This window comes from Trematomus bernacchii, unplaced genomic scaffold (genome assembly GCF_902827165.1).
Source record: "Trematomus bernacchii unplaced genomic scaffold, fTreBer1.1, whole genome shotgun sequence".
NCBI lineage: Eukaryota > Metazoa > Chordata > Actinopteri > Perciformes > Nototheniidae > Trematomus > Trematomus bernacchii.
Genome location: NW_022987593.1, coordinates 13,072,237 through 13,088,542, shown reverse-complemented (window position 1 = coordinate 13,088,542; position 16,306 = coordinate 13,072,237). Strand labels below are relative to the sequence as shown.

The 16,306-nt window shown below is 42.3% G+C and overlaps 1 protein-coding gene across 1 annotated transcript in view; it reads right to left on the bottom strand.

Moving 5' to 3' along the window:
- Window positions 1-3,254: 3,254 nt before the first annotated feature.
- The window catches only part of LOC117481718 (complement C3-like), a 30,453-nt gene continuing 17,401 nt past the window's right edge, over window positions 3,255-16,306 (bottom strand). Inside the window, exons 24-42 of the mRNA XM_034129564.1 lie at window positions 15,895-16,101; window positions 15,511-15,586; window positions 15,264-15,423; window positions 14,843-14,938; window positions 14,017-14,167; window positions 13,648-13,733; window positions 13,270-13,347; window positions 13,008-13,160; window positions 12,518-12,580; window positions 12,275-12,356; window positions 12,132-12,180; window positions 11,871-11,961; window positions 11,666-11,755; window positions 11,480-11,582; window positions 11,253-11,342; window positions 7,031-7,123; window positions 6,811-6,894; window positions 4,220-4,364; window positions 3,255-3,993 (exon numbers count right to left, since the gene is read on the bottom strand). Coding sequence (XP_033985455.1) covers window positions 3,852-3,993; window positions 4,220-4,364; window positions 6,811-6,894; window positions 7,031-7,123; window positions 11,253-11,342; window positions 11,480-11,582; window positions 11,666-11,755; window positions 11,871-11,961; window positions 12,132-12,180; window positions 12,275-12,356; window positions 12,518-12,580; window positions 13,008-13,160; window positions 13,270-13,347; window positions 13,648-13,733; window positions 14,017-14,167; window positions 14,843-14,938; window positions 15,264-15,423; window positions 15,511-15,586; window positions 15,895-16,101 — 2,039 coding nt within the window. The 3' untranslated portion in view covers window positions 3,255-3,851. The remainder of the gene's footprint in view (window positions 3,994-4,219; window positions 4,365-6,810; window positions 6,895-7,030; window positions 7,124-11,252; window positions 11,343-11,479; window positions 11,583-11,665; window positions 11,756-11,870; window positions 11,962-12,131; window positions 12,181-12,274; window positions 12,357-12,517; window positions 12,581-13,007; window positions 13,161-13,269; window positions 13,348-13,647; window positions 13,734-14,016; window positions 14,168-14,842; window positions 14,939-15,263; window positions 15,424-15,510; window positions 15,587-15,894; window positions 16,102-16,306) is intronic.

The window sequence follows — 16,306 nt, the reverse complement described above, 5'->3', positions numbered from 1 at the left end:
GCGTGCTGTACGTGCCAGAGTGACCAACGCAACCATGTTGGTGACAAATCCTGGTTGAGGAATGGGATGCCATCCCACAGCAGTGTGTGACAGGCTGGTGACCAGCATAAGGAGGAGGTGCCAATCTGTTGTGGCTGTGTATGGATCTTCCACACGTGACACGCTACTGAGACCATTCCTAGCATTTGGTGCCATTTAGGTCCCCACCACATTAGGCGCTTTCACACCGGAGTACTTTTCCCAGCACAAATGAAAAACAAAATGCCATGAGAACACACTTAGTCCTGTCTCATTCTCACACACAATCACTCACACACACAAGGTATAAGGAGGTTTAATATGTACGAGTGTGTATGAGTTTGGGAGTCAGAAAAAGAGAGAGAGAGAAAGATATGAGGCAAAAACTGCGACTTGCTGTAAACTAAATCTACTGTATATTGTTGTCTCTGTACACACACACACACACTGTACATACACACATTTCTCAGCTGATACCACTCTTACACATCCATACCAACACACCTACACATGAGTTGCATACATGTATTCCAATGGCTGGCAGGGCCCCATTATACAACAGGCCCAGTGTGCTGGACTTCGAATCAGGGGATAGCAAGTTCGAGTCCCACTGCAGTCAGCATGTCGTTGTGTCCCTGAGACACTTCACCCCAAATTGCTCCTGTGGGGATTGCCCACAGTATTGAGTATGTAAGTCGCTTTGGATAAAAGCGTCTAACAAATGACATGTAATGTACAACAGGCCCAGAAACCGAATTCATGTTTTCAAACTGGCAGTTAAAGGGTTAAAATCCTGAAAATAATTGAATATTTGGTATTTTTGATCAGGACTGAAGTTGATTGAAAGATTTAACCCCAAAAAGTTTAAAAACATATTAATCTGTTATAATTTTATAGCAGTTTTTGGAAGTGGACATTTTTGTCCCGAATGGCTAATGTGTGAGTTTTTTGTTTAATCTGATTCTGGGCAAAAACTAATAATCCACCAAAATAAATGTTGTTGATAATCTTTGACATATCCAAGACTGTGATAAAAAAGAAAGAGCCAGTCCCCAGATATGTATTATATGGAAAATAACTCATTTTCTCTGTTTTTATCATGAAAAACAACAGCAATTTCATTTATTCAAAATGGCATTTAAAGGGTTAAAATCCTGAAAATTATGACATTTTTGGTATTTTTGATTAGGGCTGAAGTTGCTTTAAAGATTGAGCCGAAAAAACTGAAAAAAAACTTTTAATATTGTAGCGTTCGACAAAGGGAGTCGGAAACAGGCTTCCAGTGATTGTCTTTAATAACTCCTTTGTTCGCTTACGGTTATAGAATCCAGCTCAGGTTACAGGTTACAGGTTTGTCATTACTCTCTACTCCACTCCCTAACTCACACTCACAGCAGGGTCAACGTCACGACACCCCAGCCCTCCCCCCTCTGCTCCCCCAACCACAGGCCCGCACACCGACCAGCATTACTGTGCAGCTCCGTGATTGGCAGAGAGACGGGGGACGCTTGAGTGACACACCCAGCACCCTATGCAGGGTCGCTACAATATAATGATTTTATCAAAGTATTTTTCAGTGGACATTTTTGTCCCGAATGACTAATTTGCGTAGTCCAATCGAATGATACCGGAGGGTTAAAGAAACATGCGCAGGGTTTATTGAAAGTGTTGCATAAAGTATAGAGTTTTTCCGCTTATTTTAACAATGTGATCGCATGATTCTTTTTGATATTATGGCAGATCTGCTGTAAGCTAGCTAGCTAACGTAGCTAACCTAGTCATTTCAAATATACTAACAAAACACAATTATGAAACAACGTCAACAAGCACAACAAGTGTCCCCTGGCTACTGTTGTGCTTTGAGTTTGAGTTATAAAGCAATAATTCAATGTCAACACAATGCTTTTCATTCCTTTGTTTGTTGTTGTAAAGACCAGAGCAAATCCAAGACTGATGATGACCAAAGATGTTTCAATGAAATGACACAATATCTGACAGAATGTATGTTTGAGACCAAGTATCCATTTCAAAATATGCTAAAACAAACTTTATTCCAAATAAATAACAACAAAACATGCACTGTTTTTATTTTTTTTAATTGAAAGACAGTAGATAGACAGCTCTCAATAATAGATGTGTAAAGTTATAAGCAGTTCAATGAAGACAACTTTTATACACAGCATGGAGGCAATAAGAGTGAATCCATTGAGTTGTTAAAGCTCAAACATTTCTTTTGATAAAATGAAAGTAGAAAATAATTACACATTTAAAGTGTTTTTTTTCCATATTTCTACACATTTAAAGTGTTGATACTAAAATGTAAGCAGCTTCATCCTAACGGCAGGTACTTGTAATCTCCTCCTGTCGTCAGCAGGTGGCGCTGTGGTCTCACATTAATGGGACTTCAGGTTCCTGTGCTGCTGTCTCAAATCTTACATTTGGATTCAGATTGTTTTCTTGTTTATAATTAAACTTATACGGGTTACTTTAAAAACTGTAAAAATCCAATTACATATCTGAACCTGAATACTTTTATTTTATTTGTATGAAATAAGCGAAAATGTCTAACTTTTGCTGGGATTTGCCTGCTCAAATAGTTAAATGATCATCAATAATTTTGTCAGTTCAGTTTATTATTTCAGCCGTGACTTGTGCCCACCTCAACGTCCAAATATAGCCCCCGCCAAGGATGAAATATAGACGCCGAATGTCAGCCATCATTGGGGCAGAGGTCCCAGAGGTTCCTGTCCATAACCCCCTGGGGCAGAGGTGAACCCCTGAATCCCCCACGCCAGCCCTCCTCTGGACTCACACAGACAAGATGTCCACAGGAAGCCACACTCGACTCACAAGGGCCACCCTACTGTCGTCTTAAAGGGTCAGGAAAGGAGGGAGGGACAGAGAAAACACCACAGCTGGCATCAGAAACATGTGTTATATAGGTTTTAGTGCATGTAAATGGTCTACAAAGGCTAAAATCCCTGTGTTCCCTTTCCGACATCTCCCACAAACACATTGTAGGTGATAGGCTAAGGGGCGGGACGTCTCTAAGCGGTTGACCAATCCCAACAGAGCCAGCCAGCTAACCAATCAGAGCAGACTGGGCCCTGGTTTCAGACAGAGGGTGAAAAGAGGTGCTGCAGCACAGGCAGGATGAGAAAAATAAATAGCTTTTTGAACATTAAAGCATGGAGACATGTCCCAGTAGAAGCAGTAAATGCTGATATGAACCTGAAAATCCTTACATCTTTTTAATGATCCACAATTTAAAAAATTGAAAGAAATCAATAGCACTGCCAATTTTCTCCAATCAACACCACAAGCTGCTGAAATATAAAAAGACATTTGTTCGCTGGATGTACAGGTCAGGATGAATCCCCTCATAAGTTCTCTGATGGGAAACAGAAAGTTCAACCTGATGAATCAGAGCAGATCCGACAGACACGAAGAGCACGAGGAAATCCCCGGGAAGATGAAGTGCCCTGATCACCTTTTCATACGCCTGCATTACAGGAGAATAAGCCACTGTGCAGATCCAGGAGCAGATGAGGGATTATCGTGTGTGTGGTGAAGAGGCCACGAAGGTCCAAGAGACCTGGAACACGGGATGTTCTTTAACCAACAAAACAGTCAAATATTTGTCTAATTTTCTACATGAACTAAAAGTTGATATGAATATAAGACACAGAGAATGAGATTAAGATAATTGTATTTGAATCAATACACTACAACATTGCAAGTCCATACATCTTATAGCAGTGAAAGTCGTACAAGATGGGAATATTGTAAACATATAAACAATTCCAAAAACAATTTATTTTTCTTATGTTTCACTACAGCTGACATCCAAAGAGTTGGTACCCCTGAACCATCTCCTCAATGCCCAAACAGGTAGGTCTGTGTTCATCACTTTGACACTCAGCTTCTATCGGCCAGTACTCGATCCAGGTTCTTTCTCCAAGTACATACCAATACCTAAGGAGAGCAGAGTGAAAAACACGTTAGGTCTTCATGTGAACAGCTATCTGTAACATTCAAACATAACATAAGAAAGCCTCCTTCCTCCTTCTGGATACTGTATTACTCTATCAATGGCAACAGTAAGTGAGTACAACACATCTTTACTTTATTTAGTATGAAAAGCAGTGAAACAGAAAGATCTTAAATTCCCACACCACACATCAGATTCAAACAAACTTACGTTTGATGTGCATCATCTCTGTGAATATCATCTGATGTTCCCATGAAAAGGTACGTTTTGCCAACAACCAAATCTAAAGACTTCCTGCAGTGCAGAAAACTGAGGAATGTGCGAAGTTCATTCAGAGGACCCACATCAAACGTTCCTGTTATTCAAAATTAGGAGAACAAAGAAAAGGTGAGGATCAAATTGATAGCTAATGATTAATCACAAAACAAAAGTACTTTATTCTCACATATCCGGTTGAATCACGTTTCTGGAAACACAGTTTTTTGCCTTCTTGCCAAAAGTTATAAGGGGCCCTATAATGCTTTTTGGGGTTTTCCCTTTCCTGCAGTGTGTTATATAGGTTTGTAAATGTAGGTTAGGCATGTAAATGGTCTGCAAAGGCTCAAATCCCAAAATTCCCTTGAGAGGGAGTTTCTCACCCACACTCCCCCCTCTGCTTGACGGCTTTGTTTAATTTCCGCAATATAGTATTAGTGACATCACTACTGTAGCGTGAATCACACATGGAGACGGCTTTGACCAGGGGCGGACTGGGACTACAAATCAGCCCGGGACTCTCGACCGGCCCACTTCGGTACCGCCGGCCCACCTCGGTAAATTATTAAATTATCAACGGGGGGGGTGCTAGTGAGTTATCCGAGCGGCCCACATCGTCCGACCGGCCCACTTCAGTACCGGCCCATCGGGATTCGTCCCGAACGTCCCGATGGCCAGTCCGCCCCTGGCTTTGACCCCTCAGAGCCATGGCTAACATCACAGTGACACTCTATTTTTTTATGGATTTTTTGTCAAAGCACTTAAGATATTCATTGCTATCGGGATGTTAAGAGCATTCCATGGAATATAACAAAAAGTGTATCTCGAGCCGGTTTCTCAAACTTACCTACCCCACCTTTAATGTGTAAATAAGGTAATTTGCATTTGATCTGTATTATTTTAGTCTTTCTCAACAGCTAACACATTGGATATTTTAAAACAATTACCATATATTTTGTAAGTTTCATTTTAAGAAATCCCAACCAGAGCTTTATGACCTGGGGCCTCATTTATAAAGCCTTGCGTAGGATTGGCGTGGGAAGGTTGCTTACGTAGGACAAAGGAAATAAATACGCACCGACACTTTCCGATTCAAAAAAGACTGCGTACCGGCACAGGACTTGCGTACGGCACATCCTACGCCGGTTTCCCTTTTTATAAATCACAATCAACTCGAAATGCGGCGCAGCTTTTGCGGGGCGGGGTCTGTCCTGTGCCTTGTTCAAGGGCACCACGGCAGGACCCATGAGGTGAACTGGGATCTCTTCAAGTAGCAGGACCCCCCAAGAAATGTATGTGTCTTTTTTTATTTTTACGTGTGAAATTCATAATTTGAAAAATGATTGATTCGAAAATAATATGCCAAAGTACAGAATAAGTACTTCTGGGTCTCTGTGTTTCATTCAAGCTCGGCTCTGTGTGTGTGTGGCAGGCGTGCATTTAGTGTGATTAAGCGAGCGAGAGAGAGAGAGCACACCGTGCCAGGGACCGTGTTGATAGCATCTGTTTAGCTAGCTGCACTAACGGATATAAGGAGCTGTTTCTACAACAAGGTGAAGGGAATGTCCTGACAGACTGAGGGACTCAGGTGAGCTAAAGGACTCTCTGAGTGTTTAGATAGTTAACTTTAGTCTAAGTTATCTCAGTGGGTCTCAAACGGTTTGGTCACGATTTATGTAAACAATTATTTCCGAGGCACACCTTCATATGATCATTATAGTTATAAAACAGTTAGAGAATAAATGAAAAACAGTTATGAAATACTATATGACAGTAAAACAAGAATACACTTTAAAAGGGGAGTGATTTGTAAAATATCCATAAAGAAAAAGTACATCTGTTTACAGTTCTGTTTCATATGGGTGTTGAGAGATGTATCCATAGATCTCTTAATTTTGCTCCCAAAGTGCACCAGATTGATGCTTTTAACTTCAATCTAAAAAAAAAAAAAATCTTCCCGGGCGAGCATGCCCCCGGACCCCCCCTAGAGGATATTAGGTCCACCCCCCACTTATAAAAATAGCACTTTACCCCTGCTTACACCTATATGCCGTGAGCTGATTATCGAGCCTTCATTGTAGACTGTGTACTGTGTATGTGCGTGTGGGGAGTGTAGCAGTAGAAAATTCAACTGTAGCGCCCGGTAGATTAAGGGAAAACCCTAAATGTTTGAGCACCCTCTGTGAAACGTCAAGCTACCCCACAGCACCCCCAAAAGAAAATCTCTGGCACCGCCACTGCACTAAAGGTTACACAGTCTTCTTATTTGAGCCTGTACTTTTCTTGTTGCAATCTGTAAAAATGATCAAGTGCAAAAACGAGTCGAACATCTTATTTTACGAACAAACATGAAAACACGGTGTTGTCATCCAACTGCCTGACATAAATGCATTTACCAAAATGTTAAACGTTTTATTTTATTGTCTTACTGGAGATTAAATGTGCACACAAAATGTAAAAAAGAGGTAAACCAACTGTTAAGTCACCTACGGTTTTGAAACATCAGGGGCTACTCCATTTTAGGCATTTAAGCTATAGACACCCACCTTCTTTGATGACTTCCAGTACACGCATTGTGTAAATGTCTGTGGACAAACCGTCTTCAAACACTTCCAGTTTCACTTTGTAAACTGAGGACAGACACATTGTAGATTGTAAGCTCATTTTTGCTCACATGTTCTCCAAATCTCACAATCATAAACACATACATTTTTGGGGTATAAAAGTACTATATTGAGTAAATTCAATCCATTTACGCTCTCTTACCTAAATCTATTTTGCTGGTTTGAATACTCTCACAAGCCTTAGCTTCGCGCTGATCATTGCTGATTCTCTCCTTCTTCTGCATACTGCAATTCTCTGGAAAGACACAATTAGCATAAAGTTATAACACATCCGATCAAATGTTTACATTAGTCCATGAGAATGGATGATGGCAGCTGTATTTCCATCACAATTTAGATTATTAGTGAGTTTTTTAGACTGCAGGTGCTTATGTTCAGGGCTGCACATAACTGGTGCGCAGGTGCGCATGCGCACCCCCCGCCAAAAAAGAGCACCGGATCATTTGAAAAAAGGCACATTTGCGCACAGAGAGAGAGAGAGAGAGAGAGAGAGAGAGAGAGAGAGAGAGAGAGAGAGAGAGAGAGAGAGAGAGAGAGAGAGAGAAAAGAGAAAAGAGAGAGAGAGAGATATTTGCGAGTTGCAGTAACCCTGCTGCGAGGCTTAATCAGCGTGCTTACTAGCGTACAGCAAAATGGACAATTCGACCGCAACCCCGGGCTGCGGTCGAATTGTCAGAGCAAGCCCCCAAGAAGTGCGCCGGACTCTGTGCCAATATCATGGATGTATAATAAGAACTGGATACAGCGTGGGAGGCGGGGTCTCGTTCTTTCCTATGAGAGCTGGGTTGCACTCGAATAGTCAGTTTCTCTTAGGAACCTTCCTAACGGAGTGAAATGACCCGGAAGTCCCTCAGTGGCAGCCGTGACAAGTGCCGTTCGAATTCTCTAGATGATAGGAAAGGAGGTTTCAAACTTCCTTTATAACCTCCTTTAGCTTAGGAATCACTGGACCTCCCTTTACGAAAGGAGAGGATAACATGCTGCCCCACAATGCCTTGCAGCCGCAGCATTTGCCGTCACACAACATTCGGCCGTTCACGGAAACAACCGATTATGACCGAGAAATGATATCATGAAAGTTACGGTGCTTATTAAGCTTTTTAAAACGGTAACTTGCCAAGTGCTTTGTTTTGAACGTTCATCAGTATTATAATCAAAAAGAGAAATATCACCATCAGCCGACATGGATGGAGTATCATTCCATTGTTACGCTGATGACACCCAACTGTACCTCAGGATCAACCCTACCTCCTCTGCAGCCCTGCCTTCACCCACACTTACTGCCTGCCTGGAGGAGATACGGGCGTGGATGAAGCAACACTTCCTGAGACTGAACAGCTCCAAGACCGAAGCCATTATAGTTGGCACCCCACACCAGGTTCGGTCATCCACCATCACCACCATCACCTTCTCCGGCCAGGACATTACCCTCTCCTCAACAGTCACCAACCTGGGTGTGAAAATGGACACCCATCTGACCTTTGATGCCCATATTAAACAGCTGTGCAAGAACTCCTTCTATCACCTCAGGAATATCGCCAAACTCCGCCCCACACTCACTCTGACGCCGAAAAGCTAGTCCACGCCTTTGTCTCCTCCAGGCTGGACTATTGCAATGCACTCCTCATCGGGATCCCTAACAAAAGCATCCAGAAGCTCCAGTACATTCTAAACAGCTATGCTAGGATCCTGATGAGGGTGCGCAAATACGATCATATCACCCCCATCCTTAAAACACTACACTGGCTCCCCGTAGAACTGAGGATTGAATACAAGGTCTCCCTCCTCATCCACCAGTGTATCTATGGAATCACCAGCCTGCAACAGGGAGATCATTATATGTGTTGTCCCATTACGCCATCTAGTTTTCAAAATATTAGATAACATTAACCATGGTAATGGGTTCAACACCGCTCAAACGAAAAGAAAGAGAAAAAGAAGAAAGAAGACAAGAAGAGACATGTTTAAGGAGCTCGGCGTTCCTCAATCAAAGATAAAACATACGGCACAGACATACACCTGGAGTTTAAAGTAAACAGATATGGTTCTAAACTGTATTGAAGTAAACATGTATTATTTTAAACTGTATTTTAGTGAACATGTATTGTTTGAACTGTTTTAAGTAATCCCATATATATATTGTCTTTCTCACTTACACTCACTGACCCAGATATCCCTACACACACATACACCTCCTCCCACCAGCACACACACATATTCTTTTCAAGGTCCTTTCTGGGCATCAATATATCTGTGTACAATGTTTGGTTGTCTGGGAAAGAATAGTTTGTGTGAAATATTCCTTGGGAAAGTAAAGGAGTGAATATAGGTGCAGAGATAAAGATTGACTCTGTCCTTGTGTACTTCCGAATCTCACGCTCTGCTCAGAAGAAAACATACTTTTTCCCAGAACTCTGATTCGCTGTATTGGACCCGACCAGAAGTGAATCCAACCAGTAAAAACACCTGGGGGAGTGAGCAGCTCACACAGCTCCTCCCCACGGACTCTCTGATTCGCTTCGGAGTAAAATGGGAAGGAAGAAGTCAACACATCTCCGCCCCAAAATATGGATATGAATACTGTTGTTTATGCATGTAAAATACTTCCTGTTTCTGACTGGCTGGTCCCGATACCTGTATCGCACGGCGGTAGAACTGGAAGTCCAGAGTACTCTGTAAACTTGTATAAGTGTTTTGTTTTTTACCAGTAAAATCAGATTATTGTTATAACCTTTATTCCGGTGTTTTGAATTCCTTCTTTTATTAAATATAACCAGGCTTACAAACGAACGGCGCGTAGCGGAGGTGGGCTTTAAGCCACCACCACAGTGTTTGCTACAACAAGTTCTAGGCATCACTAAGCTCCATAGAAATGTGGGATCACACCGCGTGGCACTTTCCAAAAAAAGACCGTGATGATCTCCTGGGAGCCCCCGTGTCTACGGAAGGGCTCTTTGGATCTCCTCAGTCATGGATGGGGAGAAGTCGCAGCTTGGCCGTAAGATGCTGCTTCTTGCTCATCCTCAGAAGATAGAACACTGTCTCGCCGCCCCGCTGTAACTCCAGTAAAGGAAGCAGCAGGTGGGCGCGCGCATTTGAGTGGAATAAAGCGCAGGAAGTGCTGTCAAAGCACTGTGCAGGTTCAGAGACGCTAAAGCTGGCGTGTTATTGTCAGAGAACACACCTTGCCTGGTATAATAGCTCCGATTAATGCATTTCACCGAGAGTGGCCGCGGTGCGTTCAAGGACCTCCGCAGAAAATCGGCCCTTTTAATGTAGGTTCCCCATAAGCCAATCTTCCTTTCATGGAAGGTTTGGCGGAGGAGAGCAGAGCCACCCCGACCCATTAAGCGACATAAGCGGCCGCTTAGGGCCCCGCAGCCACTAAGGGCCCCCTAGCTAAATCTAACCTAGTATCTGACCCCCCCCCCCCCCCCCCCCCCTCCCCCCCCCTCTGGGACATAGTGCACTATTGTCCATGCACACTCTACACGGGGTAAGCGGGTGTGAGTGTGGGGGACATGGTGCACTTATGTTCCCCCCATGCTCCTTAGGGACCCAGGGAACATGGTGCACAGTAAGCCCCATACAGGGCTGGAGGGCTCTCCCCGGCCGCCCATAGGCAGGCGGGGAGAGCCCTTCAGCCCTGTATGGGGCCTGTAAGAGCCTTCCCCACTATGATCCATGCACACTCTACACGAGGTAAGCGTGTGTGAGTGTGGGGGACATGGTGCACTTACGTTCTCCCCTTAGGGGCCTGGGGAACGTAGTGCGCAGTGTATAGTCACTTGCGCTGGCACCTGCAGGGCGGAGCTATGAGCCTATTCAGACCAATTAGGCTCTACCCAGCCAAGTAAGCTGCTGCCCCAACTTCTCCTCGGTCACAACCGGATGACGGGAAGTTGGGGTGCGGTGGCTGTTAACCAAAGGCCAGTCAGGGGCAGTGTGGCGGATCGATGTTGTTGGACGACAGGGCGTTTATCCATCGGGACTCCACCCACTGTACCCATAGAGTCCAGTAGAGGGCGGAGCCTGTGTGAGATATAACGGGGGGTTACGTATCGTAACCCTAGTTATATAAGCACAGGCGGAGCCCTCTACCTAGGGGCCCTGTCTTTCCTATGCCGCTCGCTGAAGAGGGTGTAGGATGACAGTCAGGAGGTGTAGCCGCCTTATATACTGTGGGCCTGCGCTCCGCATTCAGGTAGGCTCGCCCCGATTGGCCGGCTACGTTTATGCAACTCAGTGTGTGAATGTTCGCATATCATGGATGAGATTAGTACCCATAGAGTCCAGTAGAGGGCCTCGCCTGTGCTTATATAACTAGGGTTACAATACGTAACCCCCCGTTTTGACCCGTTTACCTTCAGCACATGTGCATTCATCATCTCTGCAGAGCTGCAGTAGCTGTCCACCTTTCCTCTCTGGATGGTAGAACTGCACACAATGTGTTTCTGAATTGGAAGAAAAATATATTTGAACAGGTTTTTTTGGTACTTTATAAAATATACATGAAATACTTGAACATATAATAATGCCTGCTTAATGACAGTGTTATATTCTTTCACACATAGGTTTCTCTAAGACTCACGCTCATAGTATTCATAGACAGACACAGCCGCTGGTTGTAAGACACCCACTTTCATCTTCTGATGAACCCTAAAAGTGATTTCTTCTGGTCGTGTGTGAGAAACCTGAAGATAGTGAGATAGAGATAAATACACAAAGAGCAAGGCAGAGAGGAAAAGTATGGAGGAAGGAAACAGCGACGTCTTACCTTGTCCAGGTAGATGATGAGTGAGCCTCTATCTGACAGGACTTTGTCCATCTCATATTTTGCAATGGTGCGGGCATGTCCTTTGGACAACTAAACACACACACATAATCAGACCACTAACCATAATACACATATTTTTTCTCTTAACAGAAACCCTGACAAGTGCATTTGTTGTGGGTTAATGTGTATCTGTAAAAGTTCTTACTAAGTCCAAGTCCTTTATGTTAGCGGTGAAGCCGGTTAGCAAGACAATATCCAAAATTGACATTGCTGCATCTCTTTCCTTGTCCTTATACCTGTACACAGAATAGATTGAAGGAAATTAAAGTGTTAAGGAGATAGGGAAAAGGGTAATTAACAGAAGCAGAATATTTAATACAGATTGTGAAATATAATAATATTGTAAATAGCTGGTTAGAAAATGTTATGAATGAAGCCATGTGTGTGTTGCCTTGGTTGTACTTACAAAACTTCTATCCTCAGCTTGTATATCTTCTCGTCCTCATCCATTGTTTCTGCAGGAGTAAAATATTGTATTTCTATTTAGTTAATTTGTTTCTCAAGAGTAAGGTACAACAAATGAAGAAGAGACAGAAGGCACTAAATCACCTGGGATGAGCTGCACTGACAGGTTAAACTTCTGACAATCACTTTCCACTTGTTTAGGTAGAGTGTAGTACAGCGACGCTATCTGTCACACAGAGAAGGTGCAATATTTTGATATAACTCCTAGGTTGATATAACTATAAGGTTAAAAGGGTATATGGTCACATCTTGATTTTTTAATAGGACAGATCAGTTATTAACTGTGACTAAAACTCAGAGTATAAAATACAAAAATATATTACTCACTGTCACTGTTGCTTCTCCTGAACCCTCGGCCCTCACTGTCACGTTTTGGTTGATATCATTGATCTGTGAGAATTTAAATATGAACACAAACACACACAGTCAAGGATAAGCAGATATTAAAGTATTATACCAATATTATTTGTGTGACGAGATCAACAATCTGTGTGTAAATGTGCAATATACAAATTAAAACTACGGACCGAAAATTGGATAAATCTGGCAAATCTCCTTGGAAGACTTGAGATCCACACGTGACTTTAGATTTCGTAAAAATGTAGTTCAAAAGTTCAAAATCTTAGTAATATAGTTACTTTTTAGTTTTTTCTGTATTTTCAGATCACTTTTATAGTTCAATATATTTTTGAGAGTTTATAGATCTTTTTTGTATTTGTGGAAGTACACACAATATTCATGCAGAATTGTAATCTGTTCACACATTGCCACCTTAATGCGCCACTGTTTGTGAGTTTGTGTGTGTGTCTGTGCTTACTTTAGATGTCCTTGTGGCATAGTGGTTTTCCCTGTTGAAGTTGTACCTTTGCATTGACATGCCCGGCAACAAAATGTTCACATTCAGATCATATTCTGGTTCTATAGCACTGGACCAGTACTCGGATATAGCCTGGTACACCACGATGGTGGCCTTTAGTAAAACAAGAGGGAGGTGGGGGGGAAAAAATAATCAGAACAAAATAAATGATAATCTAAAACAGGATTGAGCGATCAAGATGGAGAGAGGAGTCTCTTCTTACCTGAGTCGATCCATAGCCTCCGCCAACTCTCTGCTGTTCGTTGAACCATCTCACAACAGGTCTGGCATCTTCAAAAGCCTTTATTCACAGAAGGAAGGTAAATGGTTGAACTTTTCTGTCATTTACTGCACATTGGAATTATAAAAAAACATACAAATATAAAAAAGACAATCAAATCAGTTACTTAACAATTGTAATACTTAAAATATTGGTTACTTAAGAGGGTAGCATGTCGCTTATATTTTGAGGTGACATTACTAAGAGACACATTTCATTGAAAATAGTTTACAAACCTTTATATCAAAGTAGCATGGATAAGGACTACATTGTATGTTGTCTGTAGCATGAAAGGAACACACATAAATGTGACATGCTCACCTTGGCCTTGACCAGAGCGAGAAGAGCGTAAGCCGTAGCCTCCAGTGTGTAGACACGTCCCTTAGGCGTCGGCCAGTGGTTCAACTCTAAGGACGACACACACATATCTTGCTTATTACTTTGCTATACATAAATCTATTTACTTATAAATCCAGGATATCTCATTTTAGAAAATAATGTATAATTAAAATACGTAAGGAAATATTAAAATGTGCTAACTACTCCCCATACATATATCTGTTATTCAAAAAGTGTTACCAATATTTGTTGTGAGCAGGACATCGTATGGCTGGAAGACTATGTATGTCAATTGAATCTAATCACCACAACATAAACTATGTTTTCTATGTTTAAGAATAGTAACAGCACCTGGGGAAGCAACCTTGTAGAGGATCTCGCGGTTCATTTTGTTTTCATTGGCCATGGCATATGATGTCATGGCAACAGCATATGGGTTGGTGAGGCTGGGCAGATGCCTTTCCAGATAGGCCACCGCTTTGTCTATACTGCGGGGTAGACTCTGTACAAAAAGTAAGGGAGGAAAGAGAATAAGGTGAGAACAGTCAGACATTTTTAGGCAACCAAAAGAAAAAAAAATACTTTTCATGAAATGAAAACAAACTATAAGTGAGTCTAAAACGAAAACATAGACAACATCCTAACCGGATAACACTATTTTAGCTACTATTCAGTCTCATGGTAGCCTCGCCATAAAGCATACGCTGATTAATAGTCTATTTTACTCTAAATAGGACCATCATTTACAAAAAGAACATCATGCTTCAATATAGAAGACTAAAATCTAGCGATTGCGACCATAACCTAATTTGGAAAATCTTTACTGAATAAAAAATCAAGTGAGAAATTGGTTTATTTTCTCTTAGACTTCTACAGTACACAATCTGACTTGATTCTGCCACAAGTGGAGTCGCCCCCTGCTGGATATTAGATGCAGCTTCAAGGCTCATCCGGATTGGCTTCACTTTTTAGAGCCGGAGCATGCTGCTTGGACAGGAGCAGCAACAGGGCTGGCTGTAAAACAGAGCTTTACAGCTTTGCAGATGTGAGATGCTTCCCAGTGGTTTAGTGCCTCAGAAAGCTTTGTTTCGCACATCCTCTGCGAGGACACGGTAAATAAAGAAATGAAACAGATGAGGGAAAAAGAGAAAACTTTGTATGGAGGTAAATTACCCACCCGAACACTGGCAGCACAAAGCGTTCGTGACTCCTGCAGAGCAATGAGGCAGAAGGCCGTCATGGAGGCATCTGAATCTGCGCCACGCACATCACCCTAGACACACACACACACACACACACACACACACACACACACACACACACACACACACACACACACACACACACACACACACACACACACACACACACACACACACACACACACACACACACCACACACACACACAACACACACACCACACACACACACACACACACACACACACACACACACACACACACACACACACACACACACACACACACACATTTATTTTTAGAATAAGGGTCGATAACATGCTATTGTCTTCAAACTTATTAGCTATTTTTGTAGCACATAGATGAAAAACAGATTTCTATGAAACCAGTGAACGCACCATCATCTCTCCATGGATCACTGTTCCAACTTCTCTAAATAAGCCATCAGGTTGCTGTGCGTTGCGAATCAGAAAGTTGATGGCCTCACAGATGTATGACCTGTGCACTGCCACCAGATTGTGTGCCATGGCAAACACTTTGGCAACATAGGCCGTCAACCTAAGAGGAGAGAAGAAGGTGTAATAGTTTAGTTTTATTCATATGTGACATACATCATTGTGTGAGTTCAAGGAAGGAATGCCTCACCAGGAGCTACTTGGGCGTTGTGGAAACGTAGCAAAAGATCCATCATTTTTCCGGTAGACAAGCTCTTGGTTGTAGCCTGTACACCAACAAATACACACAACCATTTTAAAAAGTGCCATTCATTGCTCTACTGAATATTATTGATTAGAAGCCAGTTTAAGGAGTCCTGTTCGATCTGTTTCAGTCATTAGAGCTTCTTTCAAATGATTCTGCTGGCATAGGCTTTTGTTTTAAAAAGGGAAACCCAAATGAGGTCTGGACAGGGGTGGTGTGGATTGATTTCCTTTTTCAAACCTCTTCTACAATGTCAGACAATTTAAAATCACACACAGTGGCATTAATAAGATTCTGCTATCTGTACTAAAAATACATCAGTGAGCCTACCAGTCCTGATGTGTTGGAGGGCTTCATTACGTTTCCGAAAGCCCACAGTTTCCCACTGGTTGGTTTTGTCTAAATATGTGGCTGCAATGAGTGTTAGGGTCATGCTCATCATGTTCTGCTCTCCATTGCCAGAGGGCTGTTTGATGAGAGTACGCATAGAGTTCCCGCTAACAGCGTTCTCCACGAGGGCAGACACTTGTTCTCTCCCTGAATGAACACAGACAGACAGAAAAGAAACACAAAACGTTATAAATCAACAAGAAGAAACCACTAAGCAAACAACAAAGTGCCCCAACGACCAGTGAGGTAGATATTTCCCAATAAGAACAATACAAATGTATACCAATTGTATATATCGTTTCCATTGTACATGCACTTTATCACATATCAATCCCCAATATGGCATTATGTC